Source organism: Amblyraja radiata, chromosome 2 (genome assembly GCF_010909765.2).
Source record: "Amblyraja radiata isolate CabotCenter1 chromosome 2, sAmbRad1.1.pri, whole genome shotgun sequence".
NCBI lineage: Eukaryota > Metazoa > Chordata > Chondrichthyes > Rajiformes > Rajidae > Amblyraja > Amblyraja radiata.
Window position 1 is genome coordinate 21,263,451 of NC_045957.1, and position 20,293 is coordinate 21,283,743.

Genomic DNA, 20,293 nt, shown 5'->3' on the forward strand with positions numbered 1-20,293 from the left:
CTCAGTTTAAATATATTTTTGCACAAAAATAATTAATAAAGATAAGAATGTATACAGTTTATACAGTCAGTGCTTCGTTTGCTTTTTCTTTATAGGGAGTGACCTTTGACAAATCCCATGATTCCTTGCGTTTTTCAGAATACCAAACTCTGGGTCAATTGCTCCATAATTCAAACTCAGTGTATTTAAGCTATGGTTAACCAAAGGTCTTAATACAAGTTCATCAAAGCATCCCCATGATCACACAATAAACCAGGTAAATAAAAAAACTCACAACTTTGAAGCTTTGATGCAATTCCCTGCAATACTTTTATTGCTGATGAAAAACACTAGGAGGTTATTACAATAAGGAGTTTACACAAGTTGATTACAATAATTTCCATAACAATGTCCAACAGAAATACCTAAAAGCATCACAAAGAATAGATTCAGGAGTATCGGATTTTGTAAAGTGCATGCAACACATTATTGAAAAACAAATGTAGGTAGGAAAAATCCAAGTGTCCTCTTGAATCTTGCCAACATACGTGAAGCAGATAATGATGTTGTGACTGCTCACAATGTTCCTAAAAAAATCTTGTTTTAAGAAATCAATGTCAATCAATGTTTTTCCTCTGAGTAGCTTTTAACAATGGCTAGCCCGCCAGCGAGCTAGCAATTGGAGAACAAAAAATATCCTGTTTTATTGCACTGATGTTGCAGCTTCTGTGGGCAACTAGGCAATATACAATTCACCCCTAACAGGCTACTCATTTGCTATGTTGAGACTCAGGAAAGAAGCTGCAGAACAGCAATGCTGCAATATTTTACAAAAAGATTAATTATAAAATTAGTTTGTTAGTCAAAAATAATACCCATTTTTTAATTTTAGAAAACAAATCATTACATATTTGAGTTGATATCCAAAGTTGTTTTTTCTTTAGCAGTCATATCTCAACAATTGGGATCAGATGCAATTATATGTTGACATAACTGCTTAGTAGAAGGAACAACCAAATTGTTTACAATCTTTCACCTCAACATCAGAAACCGCTTAAAATTGCTTATAAAGTCAAGTCAGTGCATGACCATGCACGATTAAAAATGGTCCCTCAATACGAATGCAAAAATAGTTTAAATCAAAATATTACACATTATGGAAGCCCAGAGATAATTATATTTATACAAGTCAAAGCCCTTTAGTCATTTCCAGTGATTAGCTGCCTGGATCTACAAAAATAATTTTAAATTATACATTACATTCCCCAACATTCAGGTTTCATGTCCAATTTACAGATGAGGGAAGCCATCAAACCATCTAGCTCATCTATTTTCTGTATTGCTATAGTTAGGTTAATGTAGACATATATGCAGCATTTGCAAATATTATACACATCCTGTAGTTATTTTTTAATAGGAAGAAAAAAAAGCAGACCACACTTTCTGAATTGCAATCCTCAATAGCAGAATGCTACAAGATAATCACATTTTGCACGATGCGTTTGGTGTGCAAAAATAGAGTGCCTTCAAATCTTATATCAAAATAAAAGACTTCTGTATTCAAGTGATCCATTGTACATTTGCTTTTCATTTCCAACATAGGATATCACAGCTACATTGGCAGGAATGAGCCAATACAAAAGGAGAGGGCATAGAAATAACTTAACCCAATACGATTTTAAAACAACATTAACTCATTGTCCAAATATTTTTCAAAGCATTTAAAAAAGATGTGTTCACATCTGGTAAACCATATTCTATATCCCCAATTGGGTATAGAATCATTTAAAAATATAACATTTAAGTTCTTCATTCGTTTGTCTACTACTGAAATGTTGGCACCATGCCCATTTGCATAGTCAGTTCTAAATCAAGGACACATTGGTGGAGTAAAATTTAGCAATGTATGGGAATCCAAAGATAATGATTACATATCATGTCCCCATCTAACATCTGAATGACTCAAAGCCACACAGCATGGAAACATGACCTCTGGCCTACCATACCACACCAATCAACCATTGACACTAGACTTACCCCAATGCATTTTATTCTGCCCATATTTTCATCAACTCTCCTAAATTCTATCATTCACCAGCATTTCCAACAGCAATTTATAGTGGTCATTGAATCTACTAACTGGCAATGTTTTGGAATGTGGGAGGAAACTGGAGCACCCAGGTGAAACCGCAGTCACAGCGAGCACATATAAGCTGCACACAGAAAACACAGGTGGAAATAGAATCCAGGTTGCTAAAACTGAGGTAGCATCTCTACTAACTGGGCCACCAACCCACCATAATTTAGTTTAGGATCCTCTATTTCAAAAGGTTAAAAATTAGCATTGAAAGACCTGGGAGCATGCTTAGTCCCATGCATGCAGGAGTGCTGGTTTGTTTCAATTGCCAGACTCTTGCCTTTGAGTCAAGATTTCAAGTTCAGCCAAGAACGGAACATGAAATTTACACTGAAATTTGTGTGCAACAAAGAACACTACTTTCAGACAGGGCATTAAATCAAAGCCTTAACCACCTGTTCAGCTGGAGATTAATGAACCACTTGGCTGTTTGGAAGAGATTGGCAGTTTTCCCAACACCCCGACCAATTTTTATCCTCCACTCAATCGCAAAACAAAGAGGTCATCCAACTCTAATGCTTGAATAATTCTCATCATGAGGCACAATATAAAAATATAAATGTAACTTTCACCCAGCGTACAAAACCAGATCAAATATTTCCTGGGCTCACTTTGGTCCCATACCTGATTACATGGTCTCAATTTTTTTATTCATGTAAAAAGACAAATCTTGCACCCCCCCCCCCCCCCCCACCCCCACCCACACCCACAGTTAAATTTGGATGTAAAAACATGTCCCCACCATTTAGAAATTAGATTTTTCTTTCACCTTACACTCCCTTGTATACCTCATATATATTTTCATGATATGTTTATTGCTTCAGGTCATCCTTTTAAATAAATCTTGCATGAACTTTCAGAATATACATCCTTTTAGGCTAAACATTGTTTACAGTCTGCATCAGTTTTAATAACACAAGGCAGTGTTGTGGAACAGAAGAAATGGAAACCCACATCAAAACATAATATTCCCAAAAGTGCACCAATCAAAGTTGAAAGGATCAAAACTGCAAATTTTTGCATAACCCACCTAAAATTCTAACTCTTTACTTATCTTCAGCGCTGGTGGAAGAAAAGTTCTCTGGTCATATTCTAACTGAGTCAGTGTCAATTCGCTCTCTTCGTGTAGCTGTGACGTCACAAATCACTAACAGCAATAGCATGTATTAAGTCCAAATGTAGTTTTCAAACCTTATTTCATTGAAGCCTTTCACAAAGTATCTTATAAATCTTCATCTTATAAATTCAACACAAACATTTACAATCTGGTACCTTATCAATTACTTAAGAAAAGCCCACACTTAAAATTATCCATTGAAAAATTAGAGTTTTTTTTATATATAAATTTGAGGCATTATCATTAAAGTTAAACTGCCTTCAGTGAAAAAAATGGTACAAAGACGCCATGATATCATGCCAACACTAAATATTCTATAGTCAATGTACAAAACATTAAGATCCCATTTTCATATGAAAAATCTGTTAGATTTTTTGGTCACGGTTGCTCTCTGAAAATACGAGAAGACATTGGAGTCGTTCATCTGGCTGTTAAAAGATTTATGTAAACGTGGAGATCATTTTCTTTCTTGAAAGTACCATTTCTGATGATCGGTATCTGAACATGGCCGCAGTAATGGTCCCGGCCGACCATTATTGAATCCATTGGCTACAGCCTCTATACACCTCTGCGAAAGGATATGGTAGATCGAACCATCCTGACAAAAGAACATTTAAAAACAAAAATAATCAAGATCAGAAGCTAATTAAAATAGTTCAGACAAAATAGAGTCTTACACTAGAAATGCTCAAAACTCATAAATAAACAGAGTAACTGAAATCTTAAAATGTGACTCTTAAAAGTCAAAGACTGATAACAGATTAAGTTGTATTCCAGGGGAAAGACCTGCAGCACATTATTCTGTACTGTATATATTCTGTATAAAAATAGAAAACCATAACTCAAATAAATATTTGATAATAAACTTTGGATTACATAGCAATGTAATTCTATGTAATGTAATAATGTAATAAATAAACTCTGTTTATTTAACATGTATTTATATACACACCTGTAATTTACATACCAGGTTTTATAAATGAAAATAAATGGATGATTATAATTTTGAAGATGCGCCAATAATTACATGGCTGCATCTTCAACTTTATACTTACAAAAAAAAAAAAAAGCACTAATAGTACTTTATGAACGTTACCTCTTTAAAAATGAATTGTTGGTTTTCAGGCACAGGCTGGTTATTCTCTCGGCAAAGGTACATTGTCAGGAAGTCACTGCCAGCATCTGCTGCAATACAGGCCTCAGGCTGACGAGTATTATAACGAATTTCATTGTGTGAAGAGTATTCAAAAAACTAGTAACACAATAAGAAAAAGACTCAGCTAATTTGTGATAACAAGGAAATTCATAGCTATTCTTGGATGACACTGCAGAAATTTAAACTGCTGTCAATGATTATTCAAGGTAAGGGTTCTTCAATTAATTAGTACCTTCTCATTCAAGGACTATGGCAAGTCATAATGAACCAAAACACATGAAAAACTGTAAATTATTATTTTTTATCAAATTGATTGGAAAAAATATTTAAAATAATGCAAATATGCAACCAATAAAAATAAATACCATTTAAAAAAAAACCACACTGGAATGCCAATAAGAATCGCATTGCCTTGACTGACACTTAAATTCACTGATAAAACTCTTATCACCTTTTATGGGCAGCACGGTGGCGCAGCGGTAGAGTTGATGCACTACAGCACTTGCAGCGCCAGAGACCGGGGTTTGATCCCAAATACGGGTGCTGTCTGTATAGCGTTTGTACGTTCTCCCCGTGACTGCCTGGGTTTTTCCCAAGATCTTCGGTTTTCCCCCACACTCCAAAGACGTACAGGTTAGTAGGTTAATTGGATTGGGTTTGGAAACTTGGTATATGTGTAAATTGTCCTTAGTGTGTGTAGGCTTGTGTTAGTGCGTAGATCATTGGTCGGTGCAGACTTGGTGGGCCGAACGGCCTGTTTCCATGCTGTATCTCTAAACTAAACCTGGTAAAGGTAAATCATACCTTATTGTAAAGAAAGCCCATACAATGTAATCTGTCTCATTGTGCACTAAAGGCTTTAGAATAGTCAAATAGTCCCAAATAATTCCATTAAAAAATGATCGAAGAGAGAAGTCAGTAGCCAAAACACAAAGGATTTAATTGTCATTTTAGTTTAGCTTTGAGACAAAGCACAAAGACAGGCCCTTCAGCCCACTGAGTCCGCACCGACCAGCGATACCCGCACTAACACTATCCTACACACTAGGGACAATTATACCAAGCCAATTTACCTACATACCTGTATGTCTTGTAGTTTGGGAAGTAACCGAAGATCTCGGAAAAAACCCACGCGGTAAAGTGCCGATTGGACAAACTCCTTACAGACAGCACCTGCAGTCGGGATCGAACCTGGGTCTCCGGCGCTGCAAACATTGTAAGGCAACAAGTCTACTGCTGTATTTCCATGGACAAGCTGAATGGTCACATCTTCCACTTTCCCCAAGTCAACAGCATCCTGAAACCTGTATCACTTTCTTCCATTAAAGTCCTACGCAGCTTTCGTCTAGGGAACTAAATCGTACTTCATTGTGGCCGACACGCATTTGACAAGGTTCCACAAGGTAGACTGCTCTGGAAGGTTAGATTGCATTTGATCCAAGGAGATATAGCTGAATTGATAGAATATTGGCTTCATGGAAGGAAGCAGAGGGTGATGATGGAAGGTTGCTGAAGGTTGTTAGACTGGCGGCCTGTGACTAGTGGTGTGCTTCAGCGTGGCCCATTGCTGTTTGTCATCTATATCAATGATGTGGATGAGAATGTACAAGACATGATTAGCAAGTTTGCACAAGACACTAAAGTGGGTGATATTGTGGATCGTGAAGATGGTCGTCAGACATTGCAGCAGTACCTTGATCGGTTGGGCAGGTGGACTGAGGAATGCTTGATTAAATTTAATACAGAGAAATATGAGGTGCTGCATTTTGGGCAATCTAGCAAGGGCAGAACGTACGCCGTGACTGGTAGGTCTCTGTGTAGTGTTAGAAAGATAGAAAAATAGGTGCAGGAGTAGGCCATTCGGCCCTTCGAGCCAGCACCGCCATTCAATATGATCATGGCTGATCATCTAAAATCAGTTCCTGCTTTTTCCCCCATATCCCTTTAGCCCCCTTTATCTTTTGATATCTCCCCTATCAATCCTTTTCTAAGTCTTATGCTTCAATTACACCATCTCTTAATCTTCTAAACTCAAGCGTAGATCATTGGCCAACATCATCCCATGGATCAACTATCATACCTGGAATCAACACTATCCTGACTACAAATCATAATATCCTTCTTTTGTAACACAAAATAAAACTATGCATGGTATTCCCAATGTGGTTTCATCAAATCTCTGTACAATCTCTGTTTACCCCAACCTCTTTGCATTACAGGTCAATGTACAATTAGGATGTGCTTACTTAATTACTGGCTATATTTTAATTTTGACTTTCTGTAGATCATAAAGCATTGCACCAATTTCTCTTTGTACACCACAAGAGTCCGCTTGTCCTTCATCCTTCTTCTCACTGGCTTGCTTATCTCCAATCACGCTCCCACTTCCCCAGTGTTTCGAATTAAAAATCCTCATCATATGCAGAATACTCTCCTGACCCAGCACTTCCCATCCAAAAAAACGGAAATAAAACCTTCATTTAAAAATTCAATCATCTATAAATGAAGCAGACTTCATCAAATTCATATAAAAAGTAAAAGCCTGCATACTGTCCAACATTCCGTAATCCACATATATAGACCCTAAGACTCTGAATAACATCATATCTGAACCAGTGGATATTCACATGCTTGTGTGCACATTTCCCCAAAGGGTACAATGCCATGGCCTTAGACTATTGGGTGGACAATAATCATATCCATCCACCTACCCAGTAAATAAACAAAGTCAGCTATTACATATGAAAGAGAAGCACACTGAAAATACACAGGTCAGGCCACATCTGTGGGGGGAAAAAAATTAAATTATTTCAGGCTGAAACCCTTCATCGCAGAATACATACTTGATTTTGTCCCATACCATGACACTGGTACAGGGTGATTTTCTCTCCTGCAACATTGTGTTCACTTGGTGGATTGTAATCAAAGCAATATTTCAACATCCCCTTGTTCTTCAGCTGAAGAAAACAAAACATAGTTATTATATTATATTGCAGCGGATACTAGATATTAAAATTAAGCACCCTACATTGATAACAGATCTTTTCAAAGAAAACTGTTCTATTGCAATGAAAATTACAATGTTCTTTGTTAAGTTGATGTTTAATCGCATCTCCAGTCAGAAATATGTGATTTCCACTATCCAAAGACCACAATGAAAGATGAAATCAGACAAGGCCTTTGAGAAAAAAATGCAGGAAAAAAACTCAAGTGGGCAATTAAAAGGGGCCATGGCATTATTTGCAAAGGATTAAAGAAAATCACAAGATTTCATATATATACATTAAAAACATGAGGATAACCAGGGAGAAGGGCCACATGAGGATAAAGGAGGGAACATGTTTAGAATCTGAAGATATTAAGAAAGGACACGCGGTCAGGCAGCATCTCTGGAGAAAATGGATAGGTGGAGTTTTGGGTCAGGACCCTTTTTCAGACTGTGTAGTAAAGGGGGGAAAGAAAGTGAAAATAAACAGGACAAACCAGGGCCAGCAACAGATGAGTTCTGATAGAAAACAGATTCCATGATCGGCTGATTGTTGGATAGAGACCCCAATGTAGTTGGGGATATGTAGTTGGTTCATGGACTTTTAGTATAGGAGGGAGTGTGAATGGGGGTGAAGAGGGAGGGAAGGGAGGTGTTTGTAGAAGTTACTTAAAATTGGAGAATTCAATGCTTCCCAAGCGAAATACAAGGTGCTGCACATCCAATTCACATGTAGCCTAATTCTGGCAATGGAGGAGGCGGAACACAAAAAGGTCATTTGGGAATGGGAAAGAGAGTTAAACTAGTTAGCAACCAGGAGATCCAGTTGAGCTTGAGTCTATACATGGTCTTACCAAATTACAGATGCCCACATTGAGAACACTGGATGCAGTAAATGAGATTAGCGGAGGTGCATGTGAACCTCTGTCTAACCTGGAAGAATGCTGGGGTCCCTGGATGGCATTGAGAGAGGAGATACAAGGACAGATATCACATCTCCTGTCGTTACAGGGAAAAGTAGCTGAGGAGGGGGTTGTTTGGGATGAGTGAACCAAGGAATTGTAGAGGGAGCAGACTCTGTGGAAGGCAGAAAGGGGCGAAGATGAGATGTTTTTGTACACAGAATGATGGGTGCCTGGAACACACTGCGTGGTGAAGGCCGATACGATTGTGTTGTTTTAAGAGGCTTTTATGTGGGCACCTAGATGTACAGGGAATGGGAGGCTTTGGATCACATGCAGCCAGAGATTACTTTAATTTGCATCATGCCCAGTATAGTGTTCCTGTGCTGTAATGTTCTGTGTACTATGCTCTATGGCAAAGTGGTAGAGAGCAGGACATACATAGTTGCAGATTTTTCCAACATAACTGCAAACGTTGAAGATAATCTAGTTTTTACAAAAAATCTGCAATTGTAACCAAACACACAGTATATGGTTAATTACAGAAAATTGTAGTTATAGGATCTACCTATATATACATAACTAAAACTGATCTTGTGCTCTTCCAGTTTGGGCGCTTTTTCTATTTGCGCAAAAACGGTACGTGATAGCGCTACGATTTTTCATCAGCTCACTCACCATTCTCCTGTGCTGCGAGTAGGGAGAGTGGGGGAAAGGAGGGGATAGAGGGAGAAGAAAACATATTTTCTATGTTTCTAAGAGGGGAGAGGAGTTATGAAGGGAGGAAGGGTGAGAGAGTGAGTGCACTCTGCTTAAAATGCTATGAAATTGAATTTGGTGGCCTGCACTCTACTTGAAATGCTATGACATTGAATTTGGTGGCCTGCACTCTGCCTGAAATGGAATTTCAAGGAATAGCCGTGAGTGAACTGCCAGCCCACCAGCCCTGAGTGACGGATCTGCCAGCACACCAGCCCTGAGTGACTGAGCTGCCAGCCCAGCAGGCCTGAGTGACTGAGCTGCCAGCCCACCAGGTCCGAGTGACCGAGCTGCCAGCCCACCAGGCCCGAGTGACCGAGCTGCCAGCACACCAGGCCTGAGTGACGGAGCTGCCAGGCCAAGAATCCATTAGGCCCACCATGTCCATACTAGCCCTCTGAAAACCAGTCCCTTCAACCCACAACACCCATACTAGCTCTCCAGAAAGCCCCCCCCCCCACTCCCACTGGCCACCAATATTGGAATTGATGGAGAGGTGGAATATTGCGTTGGGGACCTACCCTCCCGTGTGAACATGGGACCCAACTGTTCCCACTTAATCTAGTAATATCTATATATTACAAAAACTCTCATCTTGTTTGTTATTGTGTCTGTGTGTCTGTCTGTGCGTGGTTCCTGAAATTATGCCAAAACGGTACACGATAGCACTACAATTTTTGGTCCACCTTACTCACTATTGTCCTGGTGTGTGGTGTATCAAGTTTCATACGGTTTATTTTATCCTTAATTCCACCAAATCAACTAACAGTAATCCAAAAATGGCACTGCAAGGATATTTCAGAGGTGGAATAGGGTTTTTAGGGTAGCATCATTATCAAATAATCACATTTCAGTAAAATTCAATCAATTGTGATCACCTGAATTCACAACTTAGATTGCCTGAAATGGAGGCATTTCTGGCATATCTCAGCACTAAATGACGTACACAAAGATCTTAGCTTGGACAGTGCAGCCCCAGCTGTGTAAATGTTGACAACAGTCTCCATCAGAGTATGATGCAGTCCATCCTTGAAAATATTTCACTACAAAAGTGAGGTCTTGGGAATCACACAAAATAACCAGCAGATGGTGAAAACCATCTGGTATTTAGTGATGGAGTTATCTCAAATATAGCACGACATATTTACCATTCCAAAGAAACCTGCTCGGTCTTCAGGTACATGTATATCTGGGTAAATATTTTCCAAAAACCATTTGAAGTTTTTACACTGCAATTTCTCTTTTAGTTTTCTTCTCTCTGTTACATCACCATATGCCTCCTGTAAACAAGAAAAAGTTGAAAGAACACTAAAACCATTTCAAAGTAACTTCAAAGTAAGAGAAATTTCACTGAAAGCAAAATCTCTGTTCTATAACTTATTTTTAACAAGTTTACTCAGATTGCAGGTATTACATTTCCTGTAGTTGCAGGGGAAAGTACGTCAGGAAGGGAGGGAAAGGATGACTGAACTAAGGAGCTGCAAACGGAGTGGTCTCTGCAGAAAGTGGCAGAGACGGGAAGATGTAACTGGTGGAATCATTTCGGAAAAGTCAGAGCATGTTGTGTTGGATGCAGTCAGGTGACGTGAAAGGTGACATGAAAGGTGAGGTTCAGGGGATTCTATCCTTGTTCCATCTAGGGGAGGGGAGAGGAAGCAAGACCAGAACTAAAGGACAGGAAACACAGTGAGGATCCATCCACGGGGAGAAAACCACTTTTACTGAAGAAAGAGGACCTTGTTTTTCCTGGAGTGGAAAAACTAATCTTGGGAGCAGTTACCGCGGAGACGGAAAAATTGAGAGTAAGGTATCAGAGAAAGAAAGGGACAAAGGGGCTGTAGGTTACCTGAAGTGGGAAAATTAAACAATCATGCCATTGGAATGGAGACTATCAAGGCAGAATATAAAATGCTGTTCCTCTCATATGTGTTTGGCCTCACCCTAGCAGTCGAGAAGACCGATGACAGGCCAGTCGGTGTGGGAATGAGAAGGGGAATTGGCAACCAGGAACTCCAGGTAGCCTGGCAGATAGAGCAAAGGTGATCAGCAAAGCAATTACCTCATCTGTGTTTAGACTCACTGATAAGAGGAGAGGACACCAAAGAGGAGAGGACACCAAATGCAGTAGATGAGGTCAGAGGTGGTGTGGGTGAATTTCTGTCTAACCTGGAAGGGGCATTTAAGTCTCTGGATATAGGAGAGGGAGGTGGTGAACAGACAGGTTTCAACTTCTCTACATCAGAGAGACCAAGCACAGGCTCGACGATCATTTTGCTGAACACCTCCGCTCAGTCCGTTTTAACCTACGTGATCTTGCGGTGGCTCAGCACTTCAACTCCCCTTCCGATTTCCAATCTGACCTTTCTGTCCTGGGCCTCCTCCATTATCAGAGTGAGGCCCAGCGAAAATTGGAGGAACAGCACCTCATATTTCGCTTAGGTAGTTTTCACACCAGCGGTATGAACATTGACTTCTCTAACTTCAGATAGCTCTTGCTTTCCATCTCTATCGCCTTCCCCTTCCCAGCTCTCCCACCAGTCTTACTGTCTCCGACTACATTTTATCTTTGTCCCGCCTCCTCCCCTGACATTAGTCAGAAGAAGGGTCTCGACCCGAAACGTCACCCATCCCTTCTCACCAGAAATGCTGCCGACCCGCAAGCTACTGCAGCATTTTGTGTCTACTTCAGGTTTTATAATTCTTACGGTTGCAGGGGGAAGTGAAAGGGAAGGATGAGCAAAACAGGGAGTCATAGTGAGGGGTCCCTGCAGACAGCAGAATGGCACGAGGAGGGTACAATGTAATGTGTAAAGCCCATAGCACTATCTGTAAAGGCAATAGTGCTCCCATAGCGAACCCATAGCGCTGTTGGTTCAAATTCCCACGCGCTAAACTGATAACACTGTTTAAACCTGTAGCGGGACAGGCAGATCAAAGCTTACAAAAATAATCATCCAGATCTTGAAATTTAAAATACTAATAGATTTAATCTGCTATAATTTTAAAGTTACAGTATGACTTTTTATATCCTTGCATTTTTTAAGCAGCAAGTTGAAACAGGAAGTCTAAAAATCCGTATTTTACAAAGCAAATCCGTACATCCGTATTCGTATCGCATTTCCATACAAAATATGGAAAAGCCGTACTACTTGGCAGCTCTGCATAGGTGTAAGTTCAGAGAAAGATTTAATAGGAACCCAAGGAGCACCTTTTCCCACAGAGGATGGTAAGTATCGGGAATGAGCTACCAGAAAAATACATTTGAGCAGGTACATGGATATTAAAGGTTTAAAGGGATATGGGCCATACACAGGCAAGTGGGAGGAGCGTAGAGTTTGGTAATAAACTTGGATGGTATAATGGTGTTAAAAGCAGAGATGTAGTCTGTGACTAGGGATCCGACGTAGGTGTCTCTTATCCAGATGTTCCAGGGATGAGTGTAGGACTAGGGCAATGGCATCGTCCTTGGAACAGTTGTGGCAGTGGGCGAACTACATTGGGTCAAGACCACGTGGTAGAATGGATTTAATGCATTCCATAACTAGTCTCTCAAAATGGTGGATGTCAAAGCCACTGGATGGTAGTCATTTAGGCATGAGATCTAGCTTTTCTTCAGCACCAGGATGACGGTAGTCTTCTTGAAGCAGGTGGATACCTCAGAACGGAGTAGGGATAAATTATAAATGTCCACGTATACGCCCGCGCAGCTATTAAGGACAGGGCAAGGAACACCGTCTGGTCCAGTTGCTTTTTGTGGGTATACCCTCAGGAAGGCCGATCTAACCTCTAACCCTGGGGAGAGGCACACTCGAGTCTGAAGGGCCAGGTGACACCGGCCTGGTGGCCTTCTGCTCGAAGCGAGCATAGAAAGCATTCAGTTCATCAGGTAGGGTGATGTTCCCTGACCTCGCTCTACAGCCAGTTATCGAATTTTGACCTTGTCACATTCTCCGTGGGTGTGTATGAGTGATTATATTGGGACTCAAGCTTGACCCGGTATTGTCTCTTGGCATCCTTGATAGCATTGTGTACATCATCGTGGGCCTACTTGTACCGCTTGGGAGCGTTTGACGTATAAAGCGGACCTCGCAGTTCATCAAAGGTTTCCGCTTACAAATGTTTTTTTATGCAGAGAATAGTAGGTGCCTGGAGCACACTGCCAGGGAAGGCACATACACAGCAAACTCAGTTTTGTGTTGAAACTTGCTTTTTCGGTTTTAAGCTTCTTAATCTTTTTTAAAATGTTATTTGGATACAATTTTGACCACTGATTCACTAATTAATGCTGACAACACACCTTTCAAAGTATGGTGTAGTAAACCAAAATATTCCCTTGTTGATCAGTGTTGATCCTTGTTTCTGTATTTTAAAGATGAAATTAACATCCAAAATCAGAAAGTAGTTCTCTGAACAAATAATATTACAATGCTTCGGTTTTAAAATATTACGTAATGTACGTTCTTCACTTTGGAATTCTGCTGATGATTATGACTCACCAAACGAGCATGTGGATTCCTGTGGTAGTACAGAGTTTTATACTCATCCATCCAGACTTCCGCAGCACGTACACTGTTTGCCAGCGCTTTACTTCTCGAGTAAGGAGCTTGTTTAGGGAAAACATGCCCCACATGAGAACAAGGATGTATTTCTAAGGAACCCCCACACTGCCAAATCTGGGAAGTAGAAGAAACAAGTTGTTTTCACAGTACAAGTTGATCAGTATTATAATCTTTCATTCCTTAAATCAAGTACATTTCACGATTTTTGGGACTTAATTAAAACTAATACATGGCCCTTTAAACACAAACAATTCTGATTGTAAGTGGTAACAGAGAGGTGACAGGTACAGAACTAATAATAAACATTATTTTAAAAATTGACCAATGTTCCCAATTTCTACTCTGGATGCTGACCAACTTCAACTAACTACAGTGACCAAGATCAATAAAACCATTAAGAAACATAGAAATGCAAATGCTGGGTCATACACAAAATAACACAAAATGCTGGAGTAGCTCAACAGGTCAGGCAGTATTTTTGGAGAACATGGTGACATTTCGGGTCAAGAGCCTTCTTGAGACTGATTGTAGCGGTGGGGAGAATATAGCTGGAAAAGGGGAGAAGCAGGACAAAGCACTACAGGTAGTAAGTCAACACAGGTAAAGGAGACTTTAGATAGACAGATGGTTGGAACAAAGGTCAGAGATAAAAACAGTAGGTTTGAAGAGTTGAAGATTGCGAATCCAGAGGGAGGAAAGTTGCGGAGGTGAGGGAGGGGTTGGTAAAGGGGAGAAATAGGTGGGAGTCCAGGGAGGGAAGGTGGGGTAAAAGTGGGGCGGCGTGTGGGGGAGAAAGGAAGGGGATGTGGGTCGTTAACGGTAACCAAAAATTGGAGAATTTAACATTCATACCGTTGGGTTGTAGGCTACCCAAGCGGAATACGAGGTGCTGTTCCTCCACTTTACATGAGGCCTCACTGTGGCAATAGAAGCTGCCCGGGACAGAAAGATCAGTGTGGGAAGGGGAGTTAAAAGGATTAGCAAACTGGAGATCCAGTAGGCCTTGGCGGAGCGAGCGCAAGTGTTCAACAAAACAGTCGCCGAGTCCACACTTAGTCTCGCCAAAGCACAGGAGGCTACATCGGGAACATTAGATGCAGTAGATAAGGTGCATGTGAATCTCTGTCTCACTTGGAAGGACTGCTGGGGTCCCTGGCTGGAGACGAGGGAGGAGATATAGTGAAAGGTGTTGCATTTGCTGTAGTTGCAGGAAAAAGCACCTGGCGAGGGGGTGGTTTGAGTGGGAAGAGATGAGTTAGCCAAGGATTTGTGGAGGGAGCAGTCTCTGCAGAAAGCAGAAAAAGGAATGATGTGATGTAAGCGGTCGGTGGGGTGAAAGGAGGGAACAAGGGGAACTCTATCCATGTTCCGTGTTGGGAGGGGGGTGGGACAGATGGGGTGAGGATGGAGCGAGGGCAGAACTATGGGACACACATGGGAGATGCAGGTGAGGGATTCATCTTAGACAGAACGGGAAAAAATGTTTACTAAAGAAAGATTACATCTCGGATGTCCTAGAATGGAAAGTCTCATTCAGCGGCGGTGACAGAGGAATCGAAAGGAGGGAATATCGTCTTTGCAAGTGTCAAGGTGGGAGAAAGTGTAGTCCAGATATCTGTGAGTGTTTGTCGGTTTATAGCAGCCGTCGTCCAATAGTCTGTCCCCTGTGATAGAGACAGAGAGATAAAGAAAGGGGAGAGAGGTATCAAAGATAGTTCAGGTAAAATTGAGGACAGGATGAAAGTTAGTGTGGAGTTAACAAAATCCACGAGTTTTGCACAAGTGCAGAAGGCTGCTCCATGCAGTCATCAATGCAGTGGAGAGAGTTGGGGGATTGGGCCAGTGTACGCCTGAAACGAGGAATGTTCAATGCAACTGACAAAAAAGCAGGCATAGCTGGGCCCCATGCTTCTCCTTAAACTTGCAGCGGTGAAAGGCGTCAAAGGATTAAACAGTGGGTAAATGCATCTAACCAGCAGGTGAGTTACAACTGCCTATCACACGAACCATTAAAAGATTGCAGGACAATTTGTAAAGAGATGCTTCACATCATCACACTAAAAACAGTCGGTAATTTATAACATGTTATAGGCATTGATATACAAGCAGTAGTTTATTTTTAAGAGATTGCTTAATAAAAACAGTTTAATTAAATATGGTTAGTTAGCCTGAAGCCTAATCTCGATAGATCAACTTCAGTTCTTTGGTATTGAGCAGGACAACTGTTAAATGAATTAAAGTTATACTGCAATGAATTTACAGAAATCTTGTTGTGTTTAATTTTGTGTTTTAAAAAATAATCACAACTTTAGCCTTCAAGTTTAACCTGCCATTATGATGAATCAAAACACCACATTTATTTTCCCCCATCACCTGACACAGCACTGTAGAGACCAATAACATTCATAATATGAGAATTATCAAGTAGTATTTTTCATGATTTTTTTTTAAATTCCAAGGAACTAATCTGTCAACCCAAACATTTATAGAGCGTACCAAAAGGAGAAATCTTTAATTTGACATTCAACACAAAATTTAAGAATAAAGTCTCACCCTGAAAGAAATCTCCAGGTTCTCTCCTCCCCAGACCTCCATTCCAGTATCATAAGTACCCAGATATTCAAAGTACCTCTTACTAACAGCGAATAGCCCACCTGCCATAGTTGGAGACCTGTTAAGACAGAATTATTTTAATTTTAGGCTGAACTTTTGGTCTTGATGGTAAAACAGAGAAACAAGGTAACAATGACTCCAAGTGTCAACTGCGCTGATCTTGTTTATACAAGCTCTGAGTAGCAAGTTCAAAAATTCCAGTCCTTGAAAGAATTGATTTTGCTGATTATTATCCAGTACTTAAATATTTTTGTTAAATATTAATATCCTAGTTAATTTATGGTCATATTTAACAGATAAGAGCAAATATATGCAGACAAAGGTTGAGTGGTTAATAAGATTTTAAGCAATGTTAATATGTATGGTAGCACAATATCCTGATGATGGTTGGAGCATGCCAAGTCAGGGCACGTAGCAGAATTAACAGCTGCAAAATCAAAAGCAGGAAGCAGATGAACAATATTTATTCAATTAGTTATTGGGAAGTGGGTCTTATAATGTTCTGACCACCAATGTACATAGCTTCTTATTAGCACAGTTCATGGATGTTACTAATTGTTCAGTTATTATCAATACTAAGATACTTTTGAAGACTGCAACAAATTTAGGTTGGGGTAGGTGAAATCTTAGAATAGCAGGTAAATTGACAAAAGCAATTCAGCACAGATTAGTGTGATATATTAAATTTTCACACAATGTTCAAGTTCAAGTTCAAGTGAGTTTATTGTCATGTGTCCCTGTATAGGACAATGAAATTCTTGCTTTGCTTAAGCACACAGAAAATAGTAGGCATTTACTACAAAACAGATAAATGTGTCCATATACCATGATTGTTTTACACATATACACAGTCCATATACCATGATTGTTTTACAGACAGGCACTGGTGAGGCCATATTTAGAGTATTGTGTTCAGTTTTGGTCACCCTGTTATAGGGAAGATGTTGTTAAGCCGGAAAGGGTGCATAAAAGATTTATGAGGATGTTGTCAGGACTCGAGGGCCTGAGCTATAGGGAGAGGTTGAGCACACGAGGACTTTATTCCTTGGGGCAGAGGAGGATGAGGGGTGATCTTACAGAGGTGTACAAGATCATGAGATGAATGGATAGGGTAAATGCATGGTCTTTTACCCAGAGTAAGGGAATCGAGAACCAGAGGAGATAGGTTTAAAGTGAGGAGGGAATGATTAAAAGACCTGTCCTACTGTACGAGGTAATTCAAGAGTTCTCCCGAGTTTTCCCGATTCGAACTTGGAGAATGCCCGTAGGAGTTTGTGGATGTCTCGTAGCGGCTCGTATGAGTAAAAAGTTTTTTAAAATGTCATCACAAGTATTTTTTTTACTCGTAGGCATTTTTCACAGTATTGAAAAAACATCACGAGTTTACCGGAATTCCCGAGTACCTACCGTTACTCATACGAGCCGCTAGGGGACATTCACAAACTCCTATGGACCTGCTATGGACATTCTCCGAGTTCGAATCTGGGGAAAACTCAAGAAAACTCTTGATTTACCTCGTACAGTGGGACAGGCCCTTTAATAGGAACCCAAGGGGCAACTTTTCTTACACAAAGGGTAGTGGGTATATGGCACAAGCTGCCAGAGAGGTAGTATCTGTGAGGCAAGTATTATCACAACGTTGAAGATACATAAAGGCAGGTACATGGGTAGGATATGTTTAGAGGGATATGGGAATTGGGCCAAACGCACGCAGGTAGGATGGAGATGGAGAATGTTGGTCTGCGTGGGCAAGTTGGGCCAGTTTCCACACAGCATGACTCTGACGCTATGACTTAATCTTTAGTAAGCAGTTACTAATTTATCCAAGTAGGCCCTCAGCAGTACAACTCTTAATGGCCAGTTCTCACGGTGCGACCTGAAGCAAGATGTCACCCGAGTGAAGAGGTCGTGGTCCAGCACGAGTTCCGCACGATAAGATAAAGAGTTCCCACGGTACTCGGCATTTCTGTTATTTGTGCGAGTGACTTGTCCGTCTACCGATCTTTCCCGTTAATCTTGAATTAACATCGTGGACTGTAGTGTTGTTAATCACGTGGCACAAATGATGTTACTTTTTTTCACACACTATATTGTTTTTTTTCACCCGAGCTCTTTAATGAGCTGAAGAATAATCTGTTTTTTTTTAGACAAATGTTGTTTGGTGTGATGCACCTTCTCTCAATATGTGCAAGAAGTCGTCTTTTTATTTTGTCAAATAGGAATAAAGACTGTGTCTCACATTGACCGTGATGATTGTCTTATTTTATTATCTACTGAGAGGTGAAACTTTCAGTCTGAAGAAGGCTCTCGACCCGAAACGCCACCTGTTCCTTCTCTCCAGAGATGCTGCCTGTCCCGCTGAGTTGCTCCAAGCAACTGGTGTCTATCTTCAAAGGACTGACCACCGGGCTGGATGTCGGGGCTGGCGTGTTGCGTTTCACAGACCGAACTGTCCAATTAATAGTAACAGATGGGCACTCCCTCTCAACCACATTCTCTTGCCTTCTCCCCATAACCTCCTGACAGCCGCACTAATCTGGAATGTATCTATCTCTGCCCCTATTCTTCACCCTTTTGACAGTAGTTTTGTTTTATTGGAGACGCGGGAGACAGCGGATGCTGGAATACTGAGCAAAACACGAAGTGCTGGAGGAACTCGGTGCATTTGTGTTTAAGAAGGAACTGCAGATGCTGGAAAATCGAAGGTACACAATAATGCTGGAGAAACTCAGCGGGTGCAGCAGCATCTATGGAACGAAGGAAATAGGCAATGTTTCGGGCCGAAACGTTGCCTATTTCCTTCGTTCCATAGATGCTGCTGCACCCGCTGAGTTTCGCCAGCATTCGTGTGTGTGGGTGGGAGTTGGGGGGAGGGAGGGGGGGGGGGGGAAGAGAGATAAGGCAGCCTAAAGAAAGGGTCGCCTGTCCATTTCCCTCCGTAGATGCTGCCTGGCCCGCGGAGTTCCTCCAGTCATGCCTGTGTGAGAGGGAGGGATGGAGAGAGAGAGAGAGAGAGAGAGAGAGAGAGAGAGAGAGAGAGAGAGAGAGAGAGAGAGAGAGAGTCACACACAAGGTGGATGTGAAATCTCACCTGCCTGTTTCAGTGACAGACACCCACCGCCAGTAAATGAAGACACCCCCATCTGTCTCCCCCTCCTCTCCCTCGACTCCCCCACCTTTCCCTCCCAACTCCAGTCCCGTCCCGACCCCCTGGGAAACTGAAGGGAGTTGCCTGCCCGCTGTAATTAAAGAGTTCCCACGGTAGACTGTAAAACTGGGGCCCTGGTTCTGGACTCCCCCAACATCGGGAACATTCTTCCTGCATCTAGCCTGTCCAATCCCGTAGATACGGATCAGACCGGTATCTAGTTATTTACTTTATTAATGATTTCAATTAAATATTGGTAACATCAGGCCGCAAACGTTATTTCTTGAGTGTTAGTGCTGGACTTTGACTCGACCTTCCTAGTTAGCCGGCGCCGGAGACTGAGCCAAGCAATGTCCAGACCTGACTTCAACACAAAGTGATGGAGGAACTCAAAGGGTCAGGCTCGTCCAACGCTCTGTGTTTTGCTCGTGATTCCTCCATCTGCAGTTCCTCGTGTCTACAGACCAGAGTTGCCACTTGACTCCGAGATGACCATCACAGAGCATACGGAAGATAGACACGAAATGCTGAAGAAACACAGCGGGACGGGCAGCATCTCTGGAGAGAAGGAATGTGTGACGTTTCGGTTAGAGACCCTTCTTCAGAGTCTCGTCCCGAAACGTCACCCATTCCTTTTATCCAGATGCTGCCCGTCCATGATGTTATGTCTGTCTCCAGTATTACTGTGTCTATCATCGGCGCAAACCAACATCTACAGTTCTTTCCGACACATTATGATTAGAGGATACCGTCTCGCCATCACTCGGATTACCCGCTTCATTTCCAAAACGTTGCCACCTCTCTTTACTTTGCTTACTGAAGCCTGATCCTTGTCAGACCCAGTGCTCTATCGCCCAGCCTCTCATCTTTCAATCGGGTTCGGCCAGGAAGGAACTGCAGATGCTGGATTAAAACGAAGATAGACACAACATGTAGC

General features: G+C 41.3%; 1 protein-coding gene across 1 annotated transcript in view; it reads right to left on the minus strand.

Annotated features, from left to right (window-relative positions):
• Positions 1-285: 285 nt before the first annotated feature.
• Positions 286-20,293, minus strand: part of galnt12 (polypeptide N-acetylgalactosaminyltransferase 12) — a 48,990-nt gene continuing 28,982 nt past the window's right edge. The window contains exons 5-10 of the mRNA XM_033042825.1: positions 16,149-16,266; positions 13,533-13,709; positions 10,185-10,316; positions 7,233-7,346; positions 4,330-4,485; positions 286-3,831 (exon numbers count right to left, since the gene is read on the minus strand). Coding sequence (XP_032898716.1) covers positions 3,691-3,831; positions 4,330-4,485; positions 7,233-7,346; positions 10,185-10,316; positions 13,533-13,709; positions 16,149-16,266 — 838 coding nt within the window. The 3' untranslated portion in view covers positions 286-3,690. The remainder of the gene's footprint in view (positions 3,832-4,329; positions 4,486-7,232; positions 7,347-10,184; positions 10,317-13,532; positions 13,710-16,148; positions 16,267-20,293) is intronic.